The following is a 24,212-nucleotide window of genomic DNA, read 5'->3' as shown; positions in this document are numbered from 1 at the left end:
CATTACAGATAAACCAATTCCTTACCATCTCTCTCTTGCCCTCTACAGAGACTTATATATGGGTGTTTTATTCGTAGTATATTAAGACCATTATTTCCTCACTATGACAAGAAGATTTTATCTTTAAAATTTCATTGCTTTGAAGCTACTTAAATTCTAAAACTTGGCGGCTTTTTACTTCATATTGTATTTTTAGTATCTATTTCATGTTAATATCTACAGATACAGTTAAATTTAAGTGCATTTGACTGTTCTATTTTATGAATATACTAGAACTTATTTAATCCACTTCCTAAAAATGAAAATTTGCTTACAACTTTTCAATTACTACAAATAATGTTGTCATACAGTCTTGGGCATGCCCCTCTCACATGTGGTTTTCCTAGGAACAAGCAGTATCTGAACATCCCTTTGCTTCCCGTCCTAACCAGAACTTGGTTTGCATCAGACTTCTTGATCTTGCCACTTTTAGGTATAAAATACTATTTCGTTTTGCTGTTGTAAATTGATGATTTCCTTATTAGTATAAATCACAATGCACCCTAATAATGAATATAACCTTTTTGTATGTCTTTTTTGGCCATTTATATCATTAAACTGCATTTTCCTAATGAGTGGTTTTTCTATTGATTTGTAGGAAGTTATGTTCCTTTATGATATATATATATATATATATATATATATATATATATATATAATAAAACCATTTTCCCAGAGTATTGTTCTTTACCTAAGTTTATAGTTTCATTCCCCACTCTCAGAGATTTTTTACTCAGATAGGATCAAACAGTAATTTTCCTTTACAGTTGTGTTTCTCAGTTGCTACCTAAAAAAAAATCTCCTATATCAAGGTTATTCAGACATCTGAAAATCAGTTCTACTAATAGATTTCAAATTTGACTTATAAATACAGGCCTTTAACATAACTGGAGCTTATTTTTCCATAAAGAATCACTTTTAAGTTTTATATGAAAGGCCAATCATCCTTGCACATTTATTTACTGCAATGTCCACTCTACCCTCATTGTTTTATGAGGAAATCTCCATTACATTCCAAATCCTCATATACAGCCGGGTCTCATTCTTAGCTCTTTTCTCTGCTCCTCTGATTTATTTGTCTACATTAGGGGTGTCGAACTCAATCAGAGAAGGGGCCAAAATCTAAAATCCAGCCTAAATCGCGGGCCGAATGGTTTACTGAACAGTCATAAACTGTCATTGTGATGGAAACGCAGCGGAGTGCAGTGATGACAGCGCGGTGCGGGCCACATTGCAAGGCCTGGCGGGACGGATTTGGCCCGCGGGCCTTGTGTTTGACACGTGTGGTCTACATCTATAAAAATGCTATGCTATTTTAATGAGTGTATCTTTAAAACATATCTCGAAACTTAGTAGGGCAAATATTCTCTCCCTACTTTTTCAAATTTTGTTAACCATGGACCTTTATTTCAACATATACAAAGCACACCTGCTTATATGCATTGAACTTGAAGACTAATTCACGAAAACTTCCATCTTTATGACATTGCATCTTCCCATTCAAAAGGACATCTCTCTGCATTAATTCAGGTGTTATTTTGATCCCCTCAATGATTAATCATTTTTTCAGTAGAGATTAACCTTGTCTTTAGATTTACTTCTAAGAAACTATATGAATTTAATTTCTTTTTTTCATAAGGTCTGGCGGGTGAATAGTACACCAAGACTTCTTTGGACTGCCTCTGCATCAAGCAAAACTAAATCTCTTGTTGGTGCTAACAGCTTATCTCTGGAAATTATAAAATAGATTTTTCAGTATTACTGAAAAATGGAAGAAAGCATTTTGCATTCAGGAGATAAAGTCCCCTTGACTGTGCTATAACAGTGTTTTGTTTTGTTTTTAAAATACATTTACCAGATTTTACTGTGTAGCATTTTATTTAGGATTTTTAAAATTAATGATTTCTACAATATTGTTTTTGTTATTTTTGTATTCTCCAAGTCTGCCTTTATTTATCACGCTCACACTGGTTTCAATAACATAAACACTGTACAATGAGCAAAGGTTTCCTATACACAAACCCATTAAATGCCCTTTCCTAAAGCCACACGATTGATTATTAAATGTCAAAGAATGAAACTCAAATGTTCTTACTCCAGGCCTCTTTCCTCTGGTTCAATAAGTAAACAATACATTTGATATAGGTCCACAAAGTACTGCAGGAACTAACTAATTAATTCAATAGGGGTTACAGGTCACTATTATGCACCTCCCCCCTTACAAAAGTGAATGTTTCCATAGCCAATAAAATAGAACGACCTGTATTTTTCACTGGTCATCTCTGTTTACCTAAGTGTATGACTGCAAAGGTAGCTTTGATACATAGACATCTACCTTGAAATAGATGACCTCGAAGGTCCTTTTCAGCAGTGAAAGGTTAGGGCATAAATCCACTAAACCATTCAGGCTCTAAATTTACACCCCTCCTGGCTATATATTCATTCACTCCCCCTGGGGACAAAAGGGGCCACATGCTGACCTGACAGGCTCAGGGGAGGCCTGCATGGCGGTCTTGCAAACTCAGAGACCTAAAGTCACCACAAAGGATGGCCTGAAATTAAACTTTAACCAAAAGGAGTTATGGTGGGTAGTTATATCCTAGGCTGGTATCTTCCTTCACTGACAAGGTCAACCTTTACCTGAACACATGAGCCCATGTGTCCTTTTGCATCTATGATAACACACCCTTGAAATGTTTGGGTAACTTGTAACTTCCCTTTTTTTGGACTCCTTGGGGCACAACCTAAAGTGCTGGGTGCCAGGACAGATACCACAAATTCCTTCATTATCATGTTAATTGTTCCTGCACCCACCTAAGTATGTGTCTATCCTTTTACTTTTTGTCCAATCCCAAGGATTCCCCCCCCATACACCCCCACACACACTTTGCTTTCTTCCACCTCTCTAGTCTATCACCAATGGATTTCCTGTGGCTCACCTACATCCCTTCCTTCTATTGCAATCTATAATAATAAAAACATAATATGCTAATTAGACCCGACAGCAGAATGACCTTCCAGACAAAGCTGGGGCTGTGAGGGCTGAGCCCCTTGCAGGAATTTCATGCATTGGGCCTCTCTTATATAAATATAGATGTAACCTGCATTATCTCAATTCACTGAGGTTCTGCTTCCTGGCATATGTCCACAGTTTGGCTCAAAAATTCTTTACAGGTTTGGCCAAAACCGGTTTGGTTCAGTGGTAGAGCATCGGTCTGCGGACTGAAAGGTCCCAGGTTCAATTCCGGTCAAGGGCATGTACGTTGGTTGCGGGCACATCTCCGGTAGGGGGTGTGCAAGAGGCAGCTGGTCAATGTTCCTCTCTCATCAACGTTTCTAGCTCTCTATCTCTCTCCCTTTCTCTCTGTAAAAAAATAAATAAAATATATATTTTTTTAAAAAATTCTTTACAGGTTTGAATGTTTTTTACATTAACACCCCTAAGTTAATGTGCCTTCCCCAGTGCACTAAATAGACTGAAAATTCAGAGCTCTAACCCATGTCTTGTTTCTCATGAACACCAAATGATCACCAGAATTTGGTTGTCTCTAGCTCCCAAGACATGAAAACTTTTTGAAGTTAATGGCTCTAGGCCTTTTTTGGGTAGTGGTCTGAAAATTCAATAATTGTTATGGACCAACTCAGAAGAAAAAAACACACAAAACATTTTGCATAAGATTTCAGGGCATTTGTAATCCTTCTGGCAACAATTCATGAACTGATAAAACTACAAGTTAAGAATTGGTGGGGAGGGAGCTGAAATAATAATGAACAGGAAACACATAGAAAGCTTTCTTTTCCTTTAAAACAAAGTACTCTGTAAAGTGGTCCTTCTACCGTGAGAATTACATCTTTCTTCCATTTTTCCACATGATAGCAAACATGATAACCAAGGAGCCACAAAGGATTTCCCTTCTGAATTCTTCAATCTTACTAAAACACACATACAACACACACACACACACACACACCAAAAACCAAAACATTTGAGAAATGCAAACCCATTTCCATTCTTCTCACCATAAAATGAGTAAATTTCTTTCACAAAGCATAAATCAACAACTTCTGACATTTTTTTCTTTATAAATTCATCAATAATGTGCCCAGGGTGGTTTAAGAAACACGTGTTTGTATGTCACCCAGAAACATTTTTTAAAGTCTTAGAGGTTGGGTAAATTTCATTTCTTTTCAGGTAGACTCTACTATAGCATCTAAAGTAAATATATTGTTAATGATAAATAGTCTATAAGCTGGCAAGGATTATAAATGTAAAATGTGTCATTTATGCAAAATACAATATAGAAATACTTTCTTGATAGTTGAGGATGAAGTTTAGAGTACAGAATTTTTAATGATAGCAACCACATTTTTGCTACTATCGTGTTTCCCTGAAAATAAGACCTACTTACGGGTCTGAGTGAAATATAAGGCATCCCCCGGAAAATTAGCCCCCCCTCCCCAGGCTAAACATTAGAGATTTGGTACACTGATTCTGAAAGAAATGGAGTCACAAGAAATTCACCAGGAAATTCAGGAATTGGATTGTTATGATGATGTTCCAGAACAGGCGTCTTCAAACTACGGCCCGCAGGCCACATGCGGCCCGCAGAGGAGTCTGATCCGGCCCGCCAGGTTTTTTGGGCAGTGAGCGCAGCCGAGGTGTTACAGTAGGAATTAGTAGTTCATATAGTCCGGCCCTCCAGCTCTCTGAGGGACCGTGATCTGGCCCCCACTTTAAAAAGTTTGAGAACCCCTGTTCCAGAAGATGATGACATGATTGTCATTGAATAAATGAGTAAATTCTTGATACTGTAGGATTCACAGTTTGTCTGGTTTGTGTTGACAACTACCGTACTACCGTACCGTAAACAGGTAATAAATTCCTTTATTTTCATTTAACAATAAATGTGTACCGTATTCTTCTTCATGGAAAAATAAGACATCCCCTGAAAATAAGACCTAGCACATCTTTGGGAGCAAAAATTAATATAAGACACTGTCTTATTTTCGGGGAAACAGGGTAGCAAATATCAATAAAGTAACATTGAAAAATATTTTTGTATTACCTCAGGAATTAGCTATTATTTTTCAATAAAAGGTTACTTCTATAATGTGTTGAGATCCAAAAATTAAATCCCGCTTCTACTCACGGAGGAAAAACAACGAATTCATTTTAAAATGAGTTGTTCTTGACAAGAAGATTAAAATAAGGAGAAATGGAGTTAAATTCCTTGCAAAGAATTGAAATGACATATTATAAACCCAATGAATGTTCCAAACATAAAATATAAAGTCCAATTTTTAAATTACTTCAATGTTTGTCACATTGTTTCATAAACACTAACGTGCTCCTAGATACCACACAGCCCCTGTGATTGCTCAATGTGTCTAATCTGAAAATATTTTAAATTTTGGAAACACTACTGTTACTTAAATTACTTTTATCCAGTGGTGTTTTATGGTGACACAACCCACACCTGGGACAAACCTGTTAAACACTTGAGGTTTTCTTATAAATTAAAAAAAAAAAATCAACATCTTATTACCTCCAACAGAAATATTCCTACTTTTATGATTAACAGTCGAATATAATTAAAGGAAACACTTCAGGCCTCTGAAATAAACAAATGAAAGTATGCAGGGCCAGGGAATTCAGTTCTTCAGCTTGATGTGGTTCCATTATCAACGTACTCTTACTAAATACAAAGAAAACAACAGCCACAATCAAAATAACAGAGCTATTGTATGGTTAAGCCATGGCCCCAGGGCCTTTCCCATTAAAGACAGAGGAAGTGGAACTGACACCAAAGTGCACACTGTTTCAAAAACAAGAATTAGAAGTAGGAGATAAAGCCCAGCCCCTGTTGTTCAGTGGTTAAGCTCTGACTTTATGAAGCAGGAGGTCAGGGTTCGATTCCTGGTCAGGGCACAGGCCCGGGCTGCAAGCTTGATTGGCAGGAGGCAGCCAATCAGATATTCTCTCTTATCATTGATGTTTCAATTTTCTCTCCCTCTTCCCTTCCCCTCTGAAATCAATTGGGGGGGGGGGGGGGGGAAGAAGTAGGAAATAAAGATGCATAAATAGGTAGGAATTAACTGAAGAAACAAGCGACAGTCACCAAAACAATTTTAGAAGGGATAAGAACTAAGTAGAATTATCCCCAAAATTCTAATAACTTCCTGTGAGAACTAAAGGTTGACCAGTAGTATTTCTGTTATCTGTGGGAATGGAAGGGTGGGAGATCAGTGTTGAGCAGAAATTGAGGACAGAGCTAAAAAATAACAAATTGCAAAAAATTAGGTAGTAGGAGATGACTCAACTTTTTGGAGAAATTGATTCTGACAATCAGTAATATAAGAACTAAGGGCACCTGAATCAAAAGATCTTTTCAGCCCTAGCCAGTTAGGCTCAATGGGTAGAGTGAGGGCCTGTGGACTGAAGGGTCCTGGGTCCGATTCTGGTCAAGGGCATGTACCTCAATTGTGGGCTTGATCCCCAGCAGTGATTGGTGTGAGGCAACAAACCCACACATCTATGCTTCTCTTTCTGTCTCTCCTTAGCTTGGAAAAGTGTCCTCCAGTGAAGATTAACAACAAAAAAACAAAAAAGAAATGTTTTCATATTTTTTTTTTGTCAGTAACTTGTTTCATGGTGTCTCAGGAACCAAACAATTAAAACCAAGCAAATAAAAACATCCTACACAGGTAAAAGATGAGTGAAAATCAAACTGAACGAAGGTTAATCCTATGCTGCCTGAGAGATAAAGACTACAGCTGGTACGCGAAGCTTTACAATTTTCGGCCTCTGAATAAGGAAGGCTGCAAGAGCTGGCATGAGCTGTGTCAAACGCAATGCAGTCCCAACATATTTTAAAACCAAAACCCCAAGAAGTAAGTGGCGGGATGGAAAACAGGGCCATCTCCAATGCTGGCGGACTATGCAAACCCTGTCTGGTCTCCCGGCTTTCCCCGCCATCCAAAAGCTGAGCGTTCCTAGGAAACATTCAGAAGTTGACATGGCGGAAAGCGAAGCAGCAATTACCTTGGGAAAAACATCTTGCAAACAAATGCACAAAATAAATCGGGACGCAGCACAGATGCTCGCAGACACAGTGGGAACCGATGGCCAGCGGATGCCAGGATGCTGACTGGTCCCTGATGGAGCTGGGCGGGGCCGCGCCCACTGCCCAGGTGCACACTGCCTATAGAAGAGCTCCCTGCAAAACCGAGTATGTTCGCTCTTAGCCTTTTTCTTAAAAGTGAAAATCCTCTTTGGATTTCTCTCAGTTAGCAAACACAGGTACTCATGGAGGCCTGTCATAAAAGCCAAGTGGCATAAAGCGAATTTTCAAGCAGCGGGGGATACCAGTCCTGCCACTGCCTCCGCCTCCTCACCCATTTTCCTGCTTCTTTCCTGCCACTCACTCCTCAGTTCGTTCTCCACGCTGAAACCAGAATCTTTCAAAAGCGTTAATTATTTTACAGCTCTGTTAAACCTGCCAACAATTTCCCATCGCAGCTGGACTAACGTCTCAGTTCTAGAGACGGGCAGCACAGCTCCAAAGGATCGGGCCCACATGGACCTCTGCGAGCCATCTCAGACCAGACAGCCCTTCACTCTGGCCCTCTGCCCGCCTGCTCCGCGCTGAGCTGATGGCTTTGTTCCACGGACTATTGTTTGCCATTTGGCTCTCACCGCTCCACCTGTATTTGCCATCCTGCCCACCCCAGCACCTCTCTGTCCATGGTCACCTGCACACCCTCCCTGTCTTTCCACAGGTGTGCTTCTGTGTGCGCGTGCGTGCTGGCTTACTCCCCCTCACCGGGAGATACCCCGCCACCCCTCACTCCCTTCTTTTGCTCGCCCTGAGCATCAACAACCACTTTTTTTTTTTTAAAGACAATAACCAGTTTCAAAATTTTCTATTCCCACAAACACAGCTTCCCCTTCCTACACCCACTTAAATCAACAATTAGCACCACAAACTAGTAACTTAGTCACAACCATTTCCCAGTCTTTGTGTAGAGTTTATTTTCCACATACTGAATTTCCAATTTTGCTAAGAGTTTAGAAACTGCCGCCTCTTCTTATAGTAATTTGCATAGTGCTAGCAACTATTCTGCGTTCAGTAAATGTTTACAGCAGAATAAGATTCCCTTAAACCAACTGCCTCCTCGGTCCTCGAGTAACAACAGTCTGTTATAACCGCGATGAGATGCCATAAGAACTTAACTTAGCACCCATTAACCTGTGTTAAAATGGCTTTCCTCGTAAGGCGTTTCCCTTAAAGTCCCAGAACCTAACGAAGACTTGTAGTGAGGATCTATTGTAACTGAGAACAGGTATTCTATGGCCCGACCAAAATGCAAACAAAGGAAGTCTTTAGTCTGTGGGAAAGACTCCTCTCTGCAGAAATTTCTGCAGCTCACTAATTATCTAGTAAAGCACGTGCTTTATTAATTTTTCTTGCAGAAATGTTGATGAGATTAATAGTAATTCTTTCATCTGGTCTCAACTACAGCCTATGATCAGAAGCAGACACGTTATGATATTACTGTGTAGGGTTAAGGGTAGGTTATGGCCACAGATCATAAGGTCACTTAAACAGTCTGTGGGAAGGGTAACTGCTAACCTTGACCTCTGTATACATATGTATACAGAATAACCCAAAGGGTCCAGTGATTTTTAGCATCTTAATTTAAATTTAATTAATGATATAAAACATCTTATTATCACCAATAAAATTACTAATAGTTGTGCAAGCAATGTGTTATAACTGGCTTCCTTATTTTTAAAAAAATTTTCATTCAGCATTTAGTGATACTGGGGCATCTAAGGCCTTTGTTCAACTCATTTTCAGACATTGTTTTAATGACTGTCATAACATAAAACAACTCAGACCAGTTGCAAAAAAAAAAAAAAAGAACACTGTTGCCAGTGCTTACTAAATCATTATGCTTACTTTTATGTCTCATCTACTAATTATTCAATGATTATTAATGAAATTCACCTAGTAAGTTGATAACTTCCCAAATATCAATCAACTATTCTTGCAGCTAATCAGAAATTTATAAGTTTTTAAACAAAAGGGTTAAAAACTGTTTGAAGCAATTCATCTGGGTCAGTGGCCCACAAACTCATTAGTCCACAGAGCCAAATATCATCAGTACAACTGAAATTTCTTTTGAGAGCCAAATTTTTAAAATTTAAACCTCTTCTAACACCACTTCTTCTAACACCACTCGCCCAGGCCATGGTATTTTGTGGACGAGCCACACCTAAGAGGCCAAAGAGCCACATGTGGCTCGTGAGCCACAGTTTGCCGACCACGGATCTGGGTGATTTTTAAGCCTGGGGGGGTGGTTTCCCACGTTTTTAAAGTTTATAGTATTTTTAAGGGGAAAAGCACTTTTGAACAAACAGCATTTTTTAAGAAATTCAGGGGGGGGAGGGGGAAGCAAAGAATTGGGAGGAAATTAACGATCATTTTACATGTTTCCTCTCCAAGCATTCCTCCTGAGCCCTCTCTCCATCTTAAGGGGGAAGCATCAGTGGCTCACCAAGTGGCATATTAAAAACTAACAACAAAAAGAGGTAAACCCAAGGGGTGCCTATTTTTGTTGATTCAAACTATATCTGAAATCCATGAATTTACCCAAAAATGAATATACTTGTATTCTGAAAAATCAAGATCAGCAAATAATCCTCTTAAGATATCTAATAAATAATCTTGAGTCCTTGAAACACACACAGAGAATTTTAATATAAAGCACTAACACACTGGACGTATTAAAAATCTCTTTGTTTAGAAGCCTATTTTTTTCAAAATGTTTCTTTCACAAAACAATCTTGAAGAGGAAAAATGGTAACATGAAAAAACAACACTGAAGTTAATGGTGAAGACCAGCTAAACGTAGGATTAAATTAGAACTCTTGGGAACGCACCTGTCATTTCCCACCAAGGGTAACTCTGGCGGGCGCTAGCCCCTCCCTCTACTCTCTACCGACTGAATGAAAGGGATTCTTTCTCCCTCCGAGGCCCTCCCTTCATACAGAAAGAGCACTAGGCACTAAGGTCAGGCCATATTGAAGTCAATTCTGATGGGACCCAACGATCTACTTAGACATACTAGGAAACTAAACTGTAAACATGAGAAAAATGGCTTCAGCAGAGGAAACAAAACTCTAGTGAAAAACATGAGCAATTGTTTTCTTTTACCTGATGTTTTAAGTTGTTAAGAAACCAGAGGAAAAGGCTGCAGTCATTTAACTTGCCGGGCACCACCCAGAGCTGATGAGCTTCGGGAACCCTGCGGATGGCCAATAATCATGGGAGGAAATAAGGCGAGAAGCAACACCACAAAAAAGGAAAGTAATTTGCTAGGTAGCCTATAATTAGCCTCTGAATCTTACCAATCTTACCATAGAGAATAGGATTGAGGCAAATAGCTTAGGAAGATTTAAAAAGGGATTAGTCATTCACAGGAATGAATAAGCCCAGAATTTAGTTACCTGAGCCAGGGAAGGGGGAGAGACACACCATAAAAGTGATATATGCCCTCTGTTTCAGGGTGCACAGCTCCTCAACCAAGGAATTTTAATGGTTATGCTTCCGGAAATGTAAATAGTTATCTGAGAGGACACTAATCAAATGATAAAATCACCCAATCAAACTAGAATGCCACACATAAACAATAAAAACCCAATGGTGGGCCAAGTTAGCAAAGATGAGCTAGGGTAGTTAATTCTAAGGTGTCATTAGATATAACATTATTTCTGTTTAGAATATGCCTGGGCTACCAAAAATATGTTACATCAACTCTTTTTATTCAGAAAGATACTCAACTTTTTCAAATAATATTTTACTACTACTGAAGCTAAAATTTTGGTAGTAAAAAGGAAATTAATGGTTTTAATTAGAAGTATTAGAAGCTGAAACTGATCTTCAGATATTTCAGTTTACAATGAAATTATCTAAAAGGTTTCATTTTGTTTATTTATTTATTTATTTTTAATATATTTTTATTAATTTCAGAGAGGAAGAAAGAGGGAGAGAGAAATCGAAACATCACTGATGAGAGAATCATCAATTGGCTGCCTCCTGCATTCCCCCTATTGGGGACTGAGCCCACAACCCGGACATGTGCCCTTGACTGGAATCGAACCTGGGACCCTTCAGTCCATAGGTCCATGCTCTATCCACTGAGCCAAACCAGCTAGGGCTAAAATGTTTCATTTTAAAAGCAAATTATTTTTATGTACGCTTTTTTCTTTTTTTAATATATTTTATTGAGTTTTTTACAGAGAGGAAGAGAGAAGGATAAAGAGCTAGAAACATCGATGAGAGAGAAACATCGACCAGCTGCCTCCTGCACACCCCCTACCGGGGATGTGCCTGCAACCTATGTACATGCCCTTGACCGGAATCAAACCTGGGACCTTTCAGTCTGCAGGCCGATGCTCTATCCACTGAGCCAAATCGGTTTCGGCTTTATGCACGCTTTGCTTAAAACTATGTGAAGCTTAATTATCAAATTATTCAAGGAAAAAACACACAAAAACCACACCACCAAAGTACATTAATTAAAATAATGAATTTAGGTGGGCATGTTTAATTAAATGATTGACAAGACATGAAATATTTTTTTTTAAAAACATTACAATTGAGGCTCAAAAGCTTTACTACCTACATTCACACCATTTCTGATTTTGTCTGAAACAGCATAGTAATTTAGAAATATGGCCCCCAATTCTTTGACACCTTCACATAAAAAAGTTGGGGTCTATGTCCCTTCCCCTTGAATCTAGACCCACACTTGTGACTGCTTTGCCCGAGATGCCGTGTGACTTCCAAAGCCAGGACAGAAAAGATCATGCAGCTTCCACCTGAGTCCCTTGAGACTCTGGCCCTGGAGGAAGCCAACCTTCAAGTAAGACGTCTACTGCCCTGGGCCTGGCAAGCAAGGCCACGTGTGGGCACTTCTGAGACAGCCGCAGCTGAGCATCCTGACCGAAGCCAGCATCAGCTGCCAGCCGAGTGAGGGAGCTGACATTTGACTACAATCCCATGAGAAACCCCAGTGTGAACTGGCCAGCTGAGCCCTTCCCAAATTCTTGACTAGCATGTCACGATCAAAATAAAATGTTTATCTCACACCCCTAGGTTCTGGGGGAATTTATTAAGCAGGAGGCATAATAACCAGAATAAGTTTGATACCGTATTTTTCGGACCGTAAAAAGTCCCTGCGTCTTATGGTCCAAATATAGCCTACACATATATACTTTTTTTAAAAAAGTTTTTTTACTTGCCCGGCTCTGTGTGGTCTCTGTGTGCTTGCCCGGCTCTAAAATGGTTCTAAATGCTGCTGTTTACTTTACAGGGTTGATTACATGTGTTTATGACTGTGATGTTGGGTTTTAATGCACATAAAATATTTTAGGACACTATTTGTTTCAGAATCTTTTTTTCTTCATTTCCCTTCTCTAAAAACCGGTTGCGTCTTATGGTCCGGAGCGTCTTATGGTCCGAAGCGTTTTATGGTCCGAAAAATACGGTAATTAAAGAAATACCTCAGTGACAGATAGGATACCAGGTTAAAGATTCAGGCCATGGCATTCTCTTGCTTTAAAAAGTTGACTATATTGTGGAATACGATATGCAAAGGACAGGTTCAAATATCTACCTTACTTCTACCAACCTAAACATATTGTAAGTTCTTTTCAATTATTCACTCAGTCTCTTAAGAAATACCTACTGAGCAACCCCAGCACATGCCCTTGACTGGAATTGAACCTGGAACCCTCTCTCTTCTCACATAATATACTATTAGTGGGATTATCTCATTCACTCCTATGATACTTGAAACCATGAAGTTAATTAGATGATCCCACTAATAGTATATTATGTGAGAAGAGAGAAGGTTTGGGATAGGACTATACAGACACCAACATTAAGAGCTAGTAAAATAAGAAAGCTCAAGTGGAAATAAAAGGAATGCTCAAGTGGAAATAAAAGCCCTGGATGGTTTGGCTCAGTGGATAAAGCATCGGTCTGTGAACCGAAGGGTCCCAGGTTCAATTCCAGTCAAGGGCATGTGCCCGGGTTGCAGGGTCGATCCCCAGTGGGGGATGAGAAAGAGCCAGTTGATCAATGGTTCTCTCTAATCATTGATGTTTCTATCTCTCTCCTTCTCCCTTCCTCTCTGAAATCAATAAAAATATATATATTTTTTTTTAAAAAGGAATGGCCAGAGAGTTAGGAAGAACACAGGAAAGTACGCTGCCATTGAAACTTAACAGCAAGTCTAATCATAGCTTTTCTAGACTCAATTCCTCTTGAGTTTGGTAGAAATCTTTCTCGGGATCTAAATTTGGGTAAGAGCCTTCTACTTCCTCAAAACATGTAACTAAGCGTCATCTTCTTCTTGGACTGGTAGACTTGTGATTTTGTGCAACACAGAAATCAACTTAAAGGAAAAATAAATACATTTAACTTACAAATACAGGATGGGGCAAAAGTAGGTTTATAGTTGTAAACATACACCACAGTTTGTTCTTGTATTATTATTTACTAATTATTTTTCACAAACAACTGTAAAACTACTTATGTATAATAATAATTTAAAGTCTGTGAAAAGATCATCAGTTTCACAGCCAAGTGGGCCTGAATTTAAATCCTACCTTTGCCATTTTCTGGCTGTGTGATATAGGGCAAGTTACTTATTCTCCCAGTGTTTCCCAAACTTTTGACATATGTGTACCCCTTCTATAATTTTCGTAACGCTGAGTACCCCTCGTACTCATGAGAACGTAGAATTAGGCGCAGCTAAGCACGGTGCAGTGCATATCCCCACCAAACTCTTCCCGTACCCCTGGGGGTACGCGTACCACACTTTGGGAAACATACCTTCGTGTTCCCTCCTAAGACATTATGCTACCTACAGCACAGAAATGAAGCTGTTCCTGTTCCCTTGAACCCACTCTTATCTGAAAACCAACCCCAAGACTGCCAATGAAAACAGCATTGCCAAAACTGGTTTGGCTCAGTGGATAGAGCATCCGCCTGCAGAGTGGGGAGTCCTGGGTTCGATTCCGGTCAGGGACATGTACTTTGGTTTCGGGCACATTCCCAGTGGGGGGTGTGCAGGAGGCAGTTGATAGATATTTCTCTCTCATAGGTGTTTCTAACTCTCTATTTCTCTCTCTTCCTTTCTATAAAAAAAAATCAATAAAATATATTTTAAAAAATAGCATTGACCATGGTTAAATATGAACAATTTGTTGGGCCATTCAATGGTAAATTTCAATCCTTATCCTGCTGAAACTTTCCGAAGCATTAGACAAAGATGACCACTTCTTCCTTTTAAAACAGTCTTTGTTAGGCTTCTGGGTAACCGTCCTACCTGGATTCTCTTCCTGTCTAACTGGCCTGGCCCACTCCCTTTCAGACTCTTCTCTGGTGCTTTCATAGGTCCCAGGCTCCATATACGTAAACACCAGTATGCCCAGACTCAACCCTCAATCCTCCTCTATCCACCATCACTCCCCAGGTGACCTCATCCAGTCTCATGGCTTTAAGTATCATTTATATGCCAAAAAGGTTCAAAGTCGTGTCTTCTCTTCAGCTCTCTCTTCTGAATGACAGATGCCAAATGCCTACTCAACATGTCTTCACGAATGTCTAAACAGCTGTTCAAACTTAGTACAAACGTCTGATCCTCCCTATACCTCGTCCTCCTTCAGAGTTCCTCATCGTATTAAATGGCAACACCATTCTTCTGTTTGGGCTCAAAAGCTGAGTCATCTGTCATTCTTTTTATCTCGTAACATTGACAATCAGCAAATTCTGTTAGCTTTCACTTAGGAATAGATTCAAAATTCAACCACTTCGAATCATAGTCACCTCTCTCAGCCTTGTCTGAACTATATAATCTCTCCTCTGGATTAGTCAGTCTACCAAACTGATGTCTTCATCGACATTCTTGACTCCTATAACAGTATGCTTTCCACAAAGAGCCAGAGTAATTAATCCCTTTTAAAGTTTGGGTCATATCTGGTTAGCTCAAACCTTCTTACACCTTAGCTCCCCATCTCACTCAGAGAGAATTCAAATTCTCGATGGCCTTAAAACCCTATCCAGCCAGCTTTCCCCACTCCTCCTCCTGTTTCCTTCTTATTGCTCATCTCATTCCCTGTGCTTTGGCCACATGGATCTCTTCGAGATTCCTGGAAAACCTCCCAAGCATGCTCTTGTCTCTGGAACTTTATCTTGCTATTCCCTTACATATCCTCATGTTTTGCTCCCTATCATCATGAAAATCTATGCTCAAAAGTCATCCTGTAAAACAAACCCTCCCTGACAACTCCCCCCAAACTATAAACATATAAAGAAACCCTCCCCCAATTTCTCATCACCCTCCCATTGTTCCTTTTTGTATATAACCCTTATTTCCCCTAATATACTTTCCTTATTTTATTTTCTGTCTCCCCTCGACCACAGCCCAGGATATAACTCCGGGAAGGCAGGGGTTTTATCTGTTTTTGTTCTCTGTAACCCCAATGCCTACAACAGTGCCTGGTATGTAACAGGTATTTAATATGTTAAGTAAATTAAAATTACGTAACAAAATAGGCATTAAAGTGCTTAATGGAAAATTAAAAACTCAGATATTAATTACCCCAAAATAGATGGGGCAATAGTACTGTGCAGTTGAAAGAGAATGTTGCATTCTAGGAATTATTTTCCTGTAGACACTGAATTTATATTTTAAGACAGAACTTGATATGGGAGTTTCGTTTATTTTGCCATATGAAACCCTTCTGACAGTGATTTTGAACAAAATAAGCAATTTTTAAACATGTATTATAACTCTAAAGATGTGCCATATTGTCATGAGTGATCCAAAACAAGCTTAGTAAAATTATGTTTTCTTCCAAGTGAAGGGAATAAATATTTTGAAAGGAGCAAGATGTTTACTTGTGTTCTATTTCCAACAATTAGAAAGAGCTCTAAGAAATATGTGTATAGAGCAGTAAGAAATTGATGGCTTTATTACTTTAGGTTTCACATAACAGGGGAGAACTGTATTTACTGAAAGGTTAGTTGGTATTCCAGAATTGATTTAATAAAGTCTTCCCAGAAAGGAAGCAGAAGAGGAAAAGAGACCCACAGATGTCTGAGCACTTAAAGGAAAGCCTGCGTATGTCACCAGATCAAGCTGAGAATACAGAATACTGCTGACAAGGTAGTCAAGATGGCTTCTTGAGGGCATTAAATACATTTTTACAGTATTTCATGCTACTTAGCACACAGGTAGCCAATAAATGTTCGTTAAGTGCGTAAATGGTAGACTAACAAATGAGTAAGTTAATTGTAAGAAATCATCAATCAGCCAGCTGGCATGGCTCAGTGGTTGAGCATCGACCTGTGAACCAGAAGGTCACAGTTCGATTCCCGGTCAGGCACATGCCCAAGCTGTGGGCAGGAGGCAGACGATTGATGACTGTCTCTCATTGTTATTGATTTCTCTTCCTCTACCCTCCTCTCTGAAATCAATAAAAAATATGTTAAAAAAAAAAAAAAAGAAAGAAAGAAAGAAATCACCACTGAGGTATGTCCACATTGCCCATCACAAGCTCAATAAAAAGCTGGGAGCACAAGTTCTAACATTCTCCTTGCCTGTCTCTAACATCAGAAGAAAGAAAGAACCTTTAATTATAAAATCTGAGCTCTACTGTAGAAGGGGAAAAAAAGCACCACTTGGAAGTTTGAGTTGCCACCTTAAGTGGTACTAGTTACGTTATTTGAGCTCTCTCAGGCAGCGGAGGGCAAGGCAGAGGGTTCTTCCATGTCACCTCATCTCCAGACAGCTGGAAGAGACAGGTGACAGGAGGCAGCCCCAGACCAGGCTCTGCCGGCCCAGAATCAGCCTTTAACAGGGTTCCCTCTACAGAAACCAAATGCCAGTTAAAATCAGATCTGAACCATAAGACAAAAAAAAAATACAGAAATTATTAAAAGAGACATCAAAGGAACAGAGAGGTAAAGAAGGGCATGAGTCAGTAAGGTATGACAGCAAATGTTACCTCACCCACCCACCCCAAACACACAAATTCAGTTCACAAAAGAGTAAGTTTACACAGTGACTTAACAGATTTCAGCCCGGTATTCTTAATCACACTTTCAGGACTACCAGAATCACACTTGGCATGACAGGATCTGTAAATCCACCTGCATGAAGACGCCTGCATTCAAACTCCATACCAAACTCGACGGGTTTCTAAAAATGTACAGGTTGCTTTAATGTTTATGGGGGAAATGTAGGTTACGCTTTTACCCATAAAGGTCTGGGTGACTCAGAGTTTAATAATAGGATACTTGAGCTTTCGCCCCTAGGTCACTGGTTCTGGGACGGCTACAGTAGGCTGTCATTCTACGGCGTCGCCATCTCGCAGCTGTTTGGTTCAAAATCCGCAGGAGAAATGTTCTGCGCGTCTCTATTAATATTCACTCGACAGGTGTATGCATTCCAGCTCCTATGCATCTGCCAACTGCGACCACTTTGAAGCGGAGTGATGAAAGCCACAACAGCTGCCACCTTGAGACAGCCCTGAGCCTGCCCAGCTCTCTCCTGCCTTTTTATCTAAAGGACTAAATATTAACACTAAATATTGTAACAGACTTTTACCATCTAAAGTCAAGATCACAAAGAAAAGAGGTCTGTGGAGGATTTCTGAAATGAGATCAATTCATTTCACAGCATCGTATAAGACAAGGAAAGCAACCACTTCTCCTCTTAGGAAAACGTGGTAAAAGCCAAGCCGGCTGAGGAAGTCAACATCTCCATGGCTCAGAGGCCTGCAGGAGGCTGCAGACATCCCCGGGACTGCGTGCTTCCGCCATGGTCACTGCTGCACTGGCAGGTCACTGGGAAATGCGCTTCTAAATGTTACCCACCAAAGCGTCACGTACCCAGGCAACATGAACCAATACAACGCCCCTAGCTCTGTCACAGTGCTCGACAGCCGCTGAGTCAATGCCTATGGAGAGCCAAAGACTGCAACTGATCAGGTCAACCCTTCACCATGGCAACTGGAAACTAGATGGTACCGATCACACTGAGAAATCATCCCACTGCCCTAGCCCAGTGGTCGGCAAACTCATTAGTCAACAGAGCCAAATGTCAACAGTACAAAGATTGAGATTTCTTTTGAGAGCCAATTTTTTTTTAAACTTCGACTTCTTCTCATGCCACTTCTTCAAAATAGACTCGTCCAGGCCGTGGTATTTTGTGGAAGAGCCACACTCAAGGGGCCAAAGCATGCGGCTCGAGAGCTGCAGTTTGCAGAGCACTGCCCTAGCCAGTTTGGCTCAGTGGATAAAGTGTCAGCCTGTGGACTGAAGGGTCCCAAGTTCAATTCCAGTCAAGGGCACATACCTCAGTTTCAGGCTCCTGGCCCTGGTCAGGGTATGCAGGAAGCAACCAATCAATGTGTCTCTCTCTGTCTCTCCCTCTCCCTTCCACTCTAAAAATCAGTGGAGAAATATCCTTGGGTGATGATTAAAAAAAAAAAAAAAAAAAAGTCATTCCATTAAGAAGGGTTCCCCACAGCCTTAAGTCACAGCAATACCTGGAGAAGAATTATATTTTGAAAAACAAAACTATTATTTTTAAACCACAGTATGCAGATTATTTGCTATTGACTAATTTGTTAGGTCTGTACTGAAATAATGATGAGTTAGCCACTGACCTTTACCACATATTCAGTCCATGTCTCAAATGGAAATAAAACTCATCTAGGAATCTGTCTTCCTATTTTCCACATCCACATTCATACCTTCTTTCAAAGAATGCAGCATCTCCTTTAAGGAGAAAGTTAATTTAACCAGGTGATAGTCCAACTCACACTTAGGGTGTATTTTTGTTTGTACATAATGCTTAATAGGGATCGGCTTTAAATGGTGTTAAAAACTGCACTATTTGGCACAGACTCAGAAAATGGTGACAAAGTCACTAATAACTTTTTATTTGAAATATATTATCTAAAATATATATACATCACACACACACATATACACACACACACACGTACATACATATATACATGCATTTATTTATTTATTTATTTATTTATTTATTTATTTATTTCAGAGAGGAAGGGAAAGGGAAAGAGAGAGAGAAACATCAGTGATAACAGAGAATCACTGATTGGCTGCCCCCTGTACAATCCCCACATGGGGTATTGAGCCCACAAGCCAGGCATGTGCCCTGACCAGGAATCGAACCATGACCTCCTAGTTCATAGTTTTATGCTCAACCCCTGAGCCATCAGGGCCGAGCTGTATCATTTTTTTTTAAAGACCTTTAAAATGCTGCAAGTTCAGGCTTGACAGATTTGTTCCTGTCAAACCCAAGACGAGAAAGAAAGCACTAACTAGGCCCTTTTGATCTGGTGTAGTAAGGCAACAAATCTGGAGTTTGACTTTGTTTTGCTTTAGCACTAGTGAGTATTACAGACCGTGATCTGCAATCCCACTTCACTGATGAGGAAAGTAAGACAGAGAGGTTAAGTGACACAGAAACACAGACCCTCTGAATAGAAGGGATCTTAGTTATAACCGCAATCCCACATTTTTATCCAACTTAAAAAAAAGTCATTTTTTTACAAGCTAAAAGTTTGCCAAAAAACTCTGTAGTTCCAAGTTAATTAACCAAGTTAGCAAACCTATCAGTTTTGTCTGCCTTCTATATTAAAACCATGAAGTCTCTGTCTTTTGTCTTAAACAAAAAGAAGCTCAGAGAGAATTTAGTGCCAAAGCAGAACACCTCTTCCTGGGGGTTATCTCATCCTTTGTCACTCACCTTTTCACAAACTCAGTAACTATTGGTTGAGCATCTGTTATATGTCATCCAGTATTCTAGGCGCTAAAGAAACAGTAGTGAACCAATCAGGAGAACACTCCTGTTTTCGAAATGAATTACAGAAATATAAGTTACAGCACGTTAGTGTTATGGACAAAATAAGCAGGAAAGGAGACTGGGATTGCGGGGTGCAGTTCATCTTTGAAAAGAGTGGAGAGGGAAGCCATAAGGGTGACATTTGCATCCAGACTGGAAGGGAGAAGGGAGAGGAGTAAGCCAGCCAGCATCAAAGCTATTCCAGGCACTGGGAACCAGAGCAGCAGCCCTGACCGGGAGCATGCTTGGCCAGCATGAGGCATCTTTTCGTTGTTGTTTATTATCTTCAATAACACATTTTTCCCCATTGAAAGTTCTGTCAGATGCTTTGGAAGAAAGCCGGGAACAGGCATGCAATCCTAAGTGCTGCAAACAACCGTCAGGTACTATGACACTTCAGAAGAGTTTTTCCAGCAGTTGCCTATTGCCTGACACTTCACCTTGCCCCTCCCTCCCACTCCCGTTTCTTCCCCACTAGAGATCAAAACACTGACTTCCTAAAACTCACTCACCGAAGTAAGAATAAAATAAAGTAAAATAAAGTAAAATAAAATAAAATAAAATAAAATAAACATGCTCTGGGGAAAAGGCCCATTTTCATTAAGGAAACCAATCAAACTGCGATGCAGAGAACCCTGAGTAGGGACTTCCCGTCCAGAGCTTGTAACCCACTGCACTTGTATCCAGTGTTTAACACGAAGCACTACCTGGCATTGTCCCTCTGTTTACATCTCAGCATTTGCTACTTCGGATTGTTGTGCACACATCTGCTCTCACAGTGATTTACTTCCCTGGAGCGGGGCCCATCTCTTGGGAACGCCTGAAGCCCATCCCATGACTGCACGCGGATGGCACAAATATTTGTGTGACAGCTTAATTTTGTTTGGCGGTGATGTCATAGAAACCGCCACAGTGAGCAGCAGACAGCCTCCTGCGTTAAGTATCTGTTTGCGGATAAACCATGAAAGAAACACCGTCGTGTCTCTCTCCCTCTCTCTCTCCCTCTCTCTCTCTCTCTCTCTCTCTCTCTCTCTCTCTCTCTCTCGCTCGCTCGCACAGACGTTCGGATAATCTCAACAATCTTGGGCAAGTTACTGTTTGTGTAACATTCCATTCCGTCTAACTTTCCCTTTGCATTCTCAGTCGGGCACAGTGCACACACACTTTCCGTCTAGACGCAAGCAGAGATTAGCCACGGAACACAAAGGAGCCATGCTGCGCTGGGTGAAATCCTGTTCAGCCAGTGTTATCAAACACTATTAAAGGAAAGGGGCTCAACATGAAACTGCCAGATACAAGGAATACAAGTCACTGGCCATACAGTCTGGCAAGACAAACCCACACATCAGGAATAACTTCAGTGGATGGAAAGCACACGAAGTATTTTGAAAGTATATAAACAGTGGCCAGGTGAGTAGGGGGGGGGGGGTTGAGGGTGAAGGTAGGGGTTGGGGTGAGGGGGTGGGGAGAGAGGACCAGGGAGCAGGGGGCAGGGAAGACTACACAGAAAAGTTGGCACCTGAAGAGCCAGGGCTTGAAAGATGAATAGGCCTAGGACAGTCAGAGATCAAAGGGCATTCCAGATTGTGCAAAACACACAGGCAGAAACATAACCCTGAAAAGTGCTGGAAGAATGCATCCAGCATCCGTGAGGGAAAGCAGGTCTGTTGCCCTCTTCATCTTTCCAAGGGACACACACACACACACACACACACACCAAAAAAACCACCAAGCGTCCAGAGGGAGCGAAGGAAGAACGTGTCACCAGCACTGGTTTTGTTAAACCTCTCAGCTTTGCTTTGCCCTTTCTGTGCTGTTCCCTCTTAAATCAATAAAAAGTACTGTGCTGGCATAAGAGTTCAGTGAGGAAAAGCACTTGAACTTCACCGTGGAAAGAGAAAACCTGAAAAATGGGCAAGAGCCAAGGAATAAACAAATGACACATCTGAAATAGATAACTGGAGCACATGTTAGCCTGCAGCCCTACCTGGTCCTGTTCCTCTGCTTACATTTCATCATTTGCTACTTTAAAAAAAAAAAAAAAAAATCAGATATCACGGACCCTTCTGTTCACAAGGCCACAGAGTTATCTTGTGTTCACCAAGCGCTGGTCTCTGCGACCCCAAGCTGGGAGGCATCCTCAATGCCCACCTCGTGGAGCAGGCTCTAGCAAAAGACATAAGCAGAGGGCCATTCCCTGTGCCCCGTTCCTTCCTCTGCTGCCAACCAACCAATGCCTGCAACTCAGAGCAGAGTTAACTTCCAGTCCGCCTACCCAGGGAGGGAAAACACGCTGGGATAATGACATTCCAACCACTGACTTGTAAGAAAGGGTCTGTCGGAGGTTCCCGGGACGGGTGTGTACCCCACCTCTTCCTGCAATGAGCGGGGAGCCGGCGAGGGCCCTTCCGGGCCAGGGCTTTGGAAAGCGGGCCGGGGCGCAGGGCAGGGAGGGGGGTGGGGGGGTTACCTGGGAGCTCAGGTAGACTTTGAGGCACTCCTCGCACACGGCCTTCTTGCAGCAGGGCAAGGGCTTGATGGGCTTGTCTTCCAGGCAGACCCGGCACATGAGCACCATGAGGGGCGCGTAGGGGTCCCCCGCCCCACCCAGGCCGGGGTAGGGCGGCGCTCCCAGCAGGCGGGGCGGCGCGGAGAAAGGCTCGGGCGCCAGGTAGAACTCCAGCTCGATGCCGCCGCCGCCGCCGCCGTCGGGGGGCAGGCGGGCGGCGGCGGGGAGGGCCGGCCGGGGGCTCGGGAGGGAGGAGGAGGGGGTGCCCGGCGCGTCCATCACCGGCGGCGGGGCCCGCGGCGGCTCGGCGGGCGGCGGCGGGAGCGGCTCGGCGGCGGGGTCCGGGGGCAGCACGTTCTCCACGCAGAACACGGAGCAGAAGACCTGCCTCCGGGCGGCGGGCGGGCGCCGCTGGCCCAGCACGTCCAGCACCAGGGCGTCCGGGCTCCCCACGCGCGCCCCGGGCGGCGGCTCCTCTCCGGGGGGCGGCTCGCGCCCTCCCTCCTCCTTTCGGTGGTTCCCGGCTTCCTCCTCCTCCTGCCGCTCCTCCAGCTGCCGCGGCAGCGTCCGGGGGTTCAGGGGCGCCAGTCCTGCGGGCGGCGCGGGGGCTCGGCGGCTCTCCGTGCAGCCCGGGGCCCCCCAGCTCCCCGCGGGCTCCGGGGCGCCCGTGGCCGCGCAGCCCGAGTCGTTTCCGCAGCCGCCGCCGCCCGGATCCGGGGAGGCAGCGGGCGGCCCGGGCGCCCCGCCGCCGTCCCCCCGCGGCGGCCTCGGGGGCTCGGGGGAGCCCGCGGCGGGGTGGCCCGGCTCCGGGGCGCCGCCGCCGCCGCTCACGGTGCTCTGCTCCTCGCCCATCGCCGCCCGCGGCCCGCGCCGCCGCGGCCCATCCAGCCGCCGGGACCCCCAGCCGGCGCCGGCGGGCGGCGGGGGCAGCGGCGCCGCTCCACTCGCGGCGGCTGCGCTTCTGCTTCCGGGTCCCTCCTCCGGGCCGGGGCCGCCGGCCGCAGCGCCCTGCGGGGGGCCCGTGCTCCCGGGCCGCGGCGCGCGGGGGACCGGGCCCGGGCCGCTCCTCCTCCGCGCGCTCCTCCCGCTCCGCGCGCTCCTCCCGCGCGGCCGGGCTCCGCCTCGGGGGCGCCGGCGGCCGCTCTCTCCCGGGGCGGGCGCGCGCCCCGCATGCAGGTCCCGGTGGCGCGCCCCGGCCGGGCACAGGGGTCCGGGGGGGCGGCCGGAGGCGGGAGCGGGGCCTGGAGGCCTGGGCGCCGCCGGGGCGCGGCGAGGGGCAGCCGGAGCGCGAGCGAGGCGCCGGGTACTGGGGAGCGAGGCGGACCGGGCGACCTCCCCGGCTCCTCCGAGTCACCGGCGCCCTCCTCGCCGCCTGACCCCACCCCTCGGCGCACACCTCCCCGCACGCGCACACACGGGCGCAGACACACACACACACACACACACACACACACACACACACACACACACACACGGGCGCAGGCACACGCGCGCTCACACACGCGCACCCCGAGTGGGTGTGATCGGAGCCGCCGTGCGCTCCGCGCCCCGAGTTCACACTGGGCTTCGGCCAAACCCTCCCGCCGGGCAGCTGCCCCGGGGGCCACCACCGAGGAGAACTTCCTGCAGAAGGGCTGGACTCAGAGCTGGACCCAGCACAGAGTACTTGCTTTCTCTTGCTTCTCCCGGTTGATCCCATGTTAAA

The 24,212-nt window shown here is 43.5% G+C and overlaps 1 protein-coding gene across 5 annotated transcripts in view; it reads right to left on the bottom strand.

Moving 5' to 3' along the window:
- RNF217 (ring finger protein 217) overlaps positions 1–23,914 on the bottom strand; it is a 106,391-nt gene extending 82,477 nt beyond the window's left edge. For 2 of the 5 annotated variants that reach the window (XR_006740088.1, XM_045573276.1), the window contains exon 1: positions 22,469–23,912. Coding sequence is in view for 4 of the 5 variants with exons in the window: in XM_045573276.1 (XP_045429232.1) it covers positions 22,469–23,359 (891 nt within the window). In the remaining variant the exon portion in view is untranslated. Of the gene's footprint in view, positions 1–22,468 lie in introns of all 5 variants that reach the window. The other 3 variants (XM_045573277.1, XM_045573275.1, XM_036413247.2) reach the window with 3 other exon arrangements.
- Positions 23,915–24,212: the final 298 nt, after the last annotated feature.

The sequence above is a fragment of the Pipistrellus kuhlii genome, unplaced genomic scaffold (genome assembly GCF_014108245.1).
Source record: "Pipistrellus kuhlii isolate mPipKuh1 unplaced genomic scaffold, mPipKuh1.p scaffold_m20_p_5, whole genome shotgun sequence".
In the NCBI taxonomy this organism is placed as follows: Eukaryota; Metazoa; Chordata; class Mammalia; order Chiroptera; family Vespertilionidae; genus Pipistrellus; species Pipistrellus kuhlii.
This window is presented reverse-complemented; position numbering and strand designations above follow the sequence as displayed.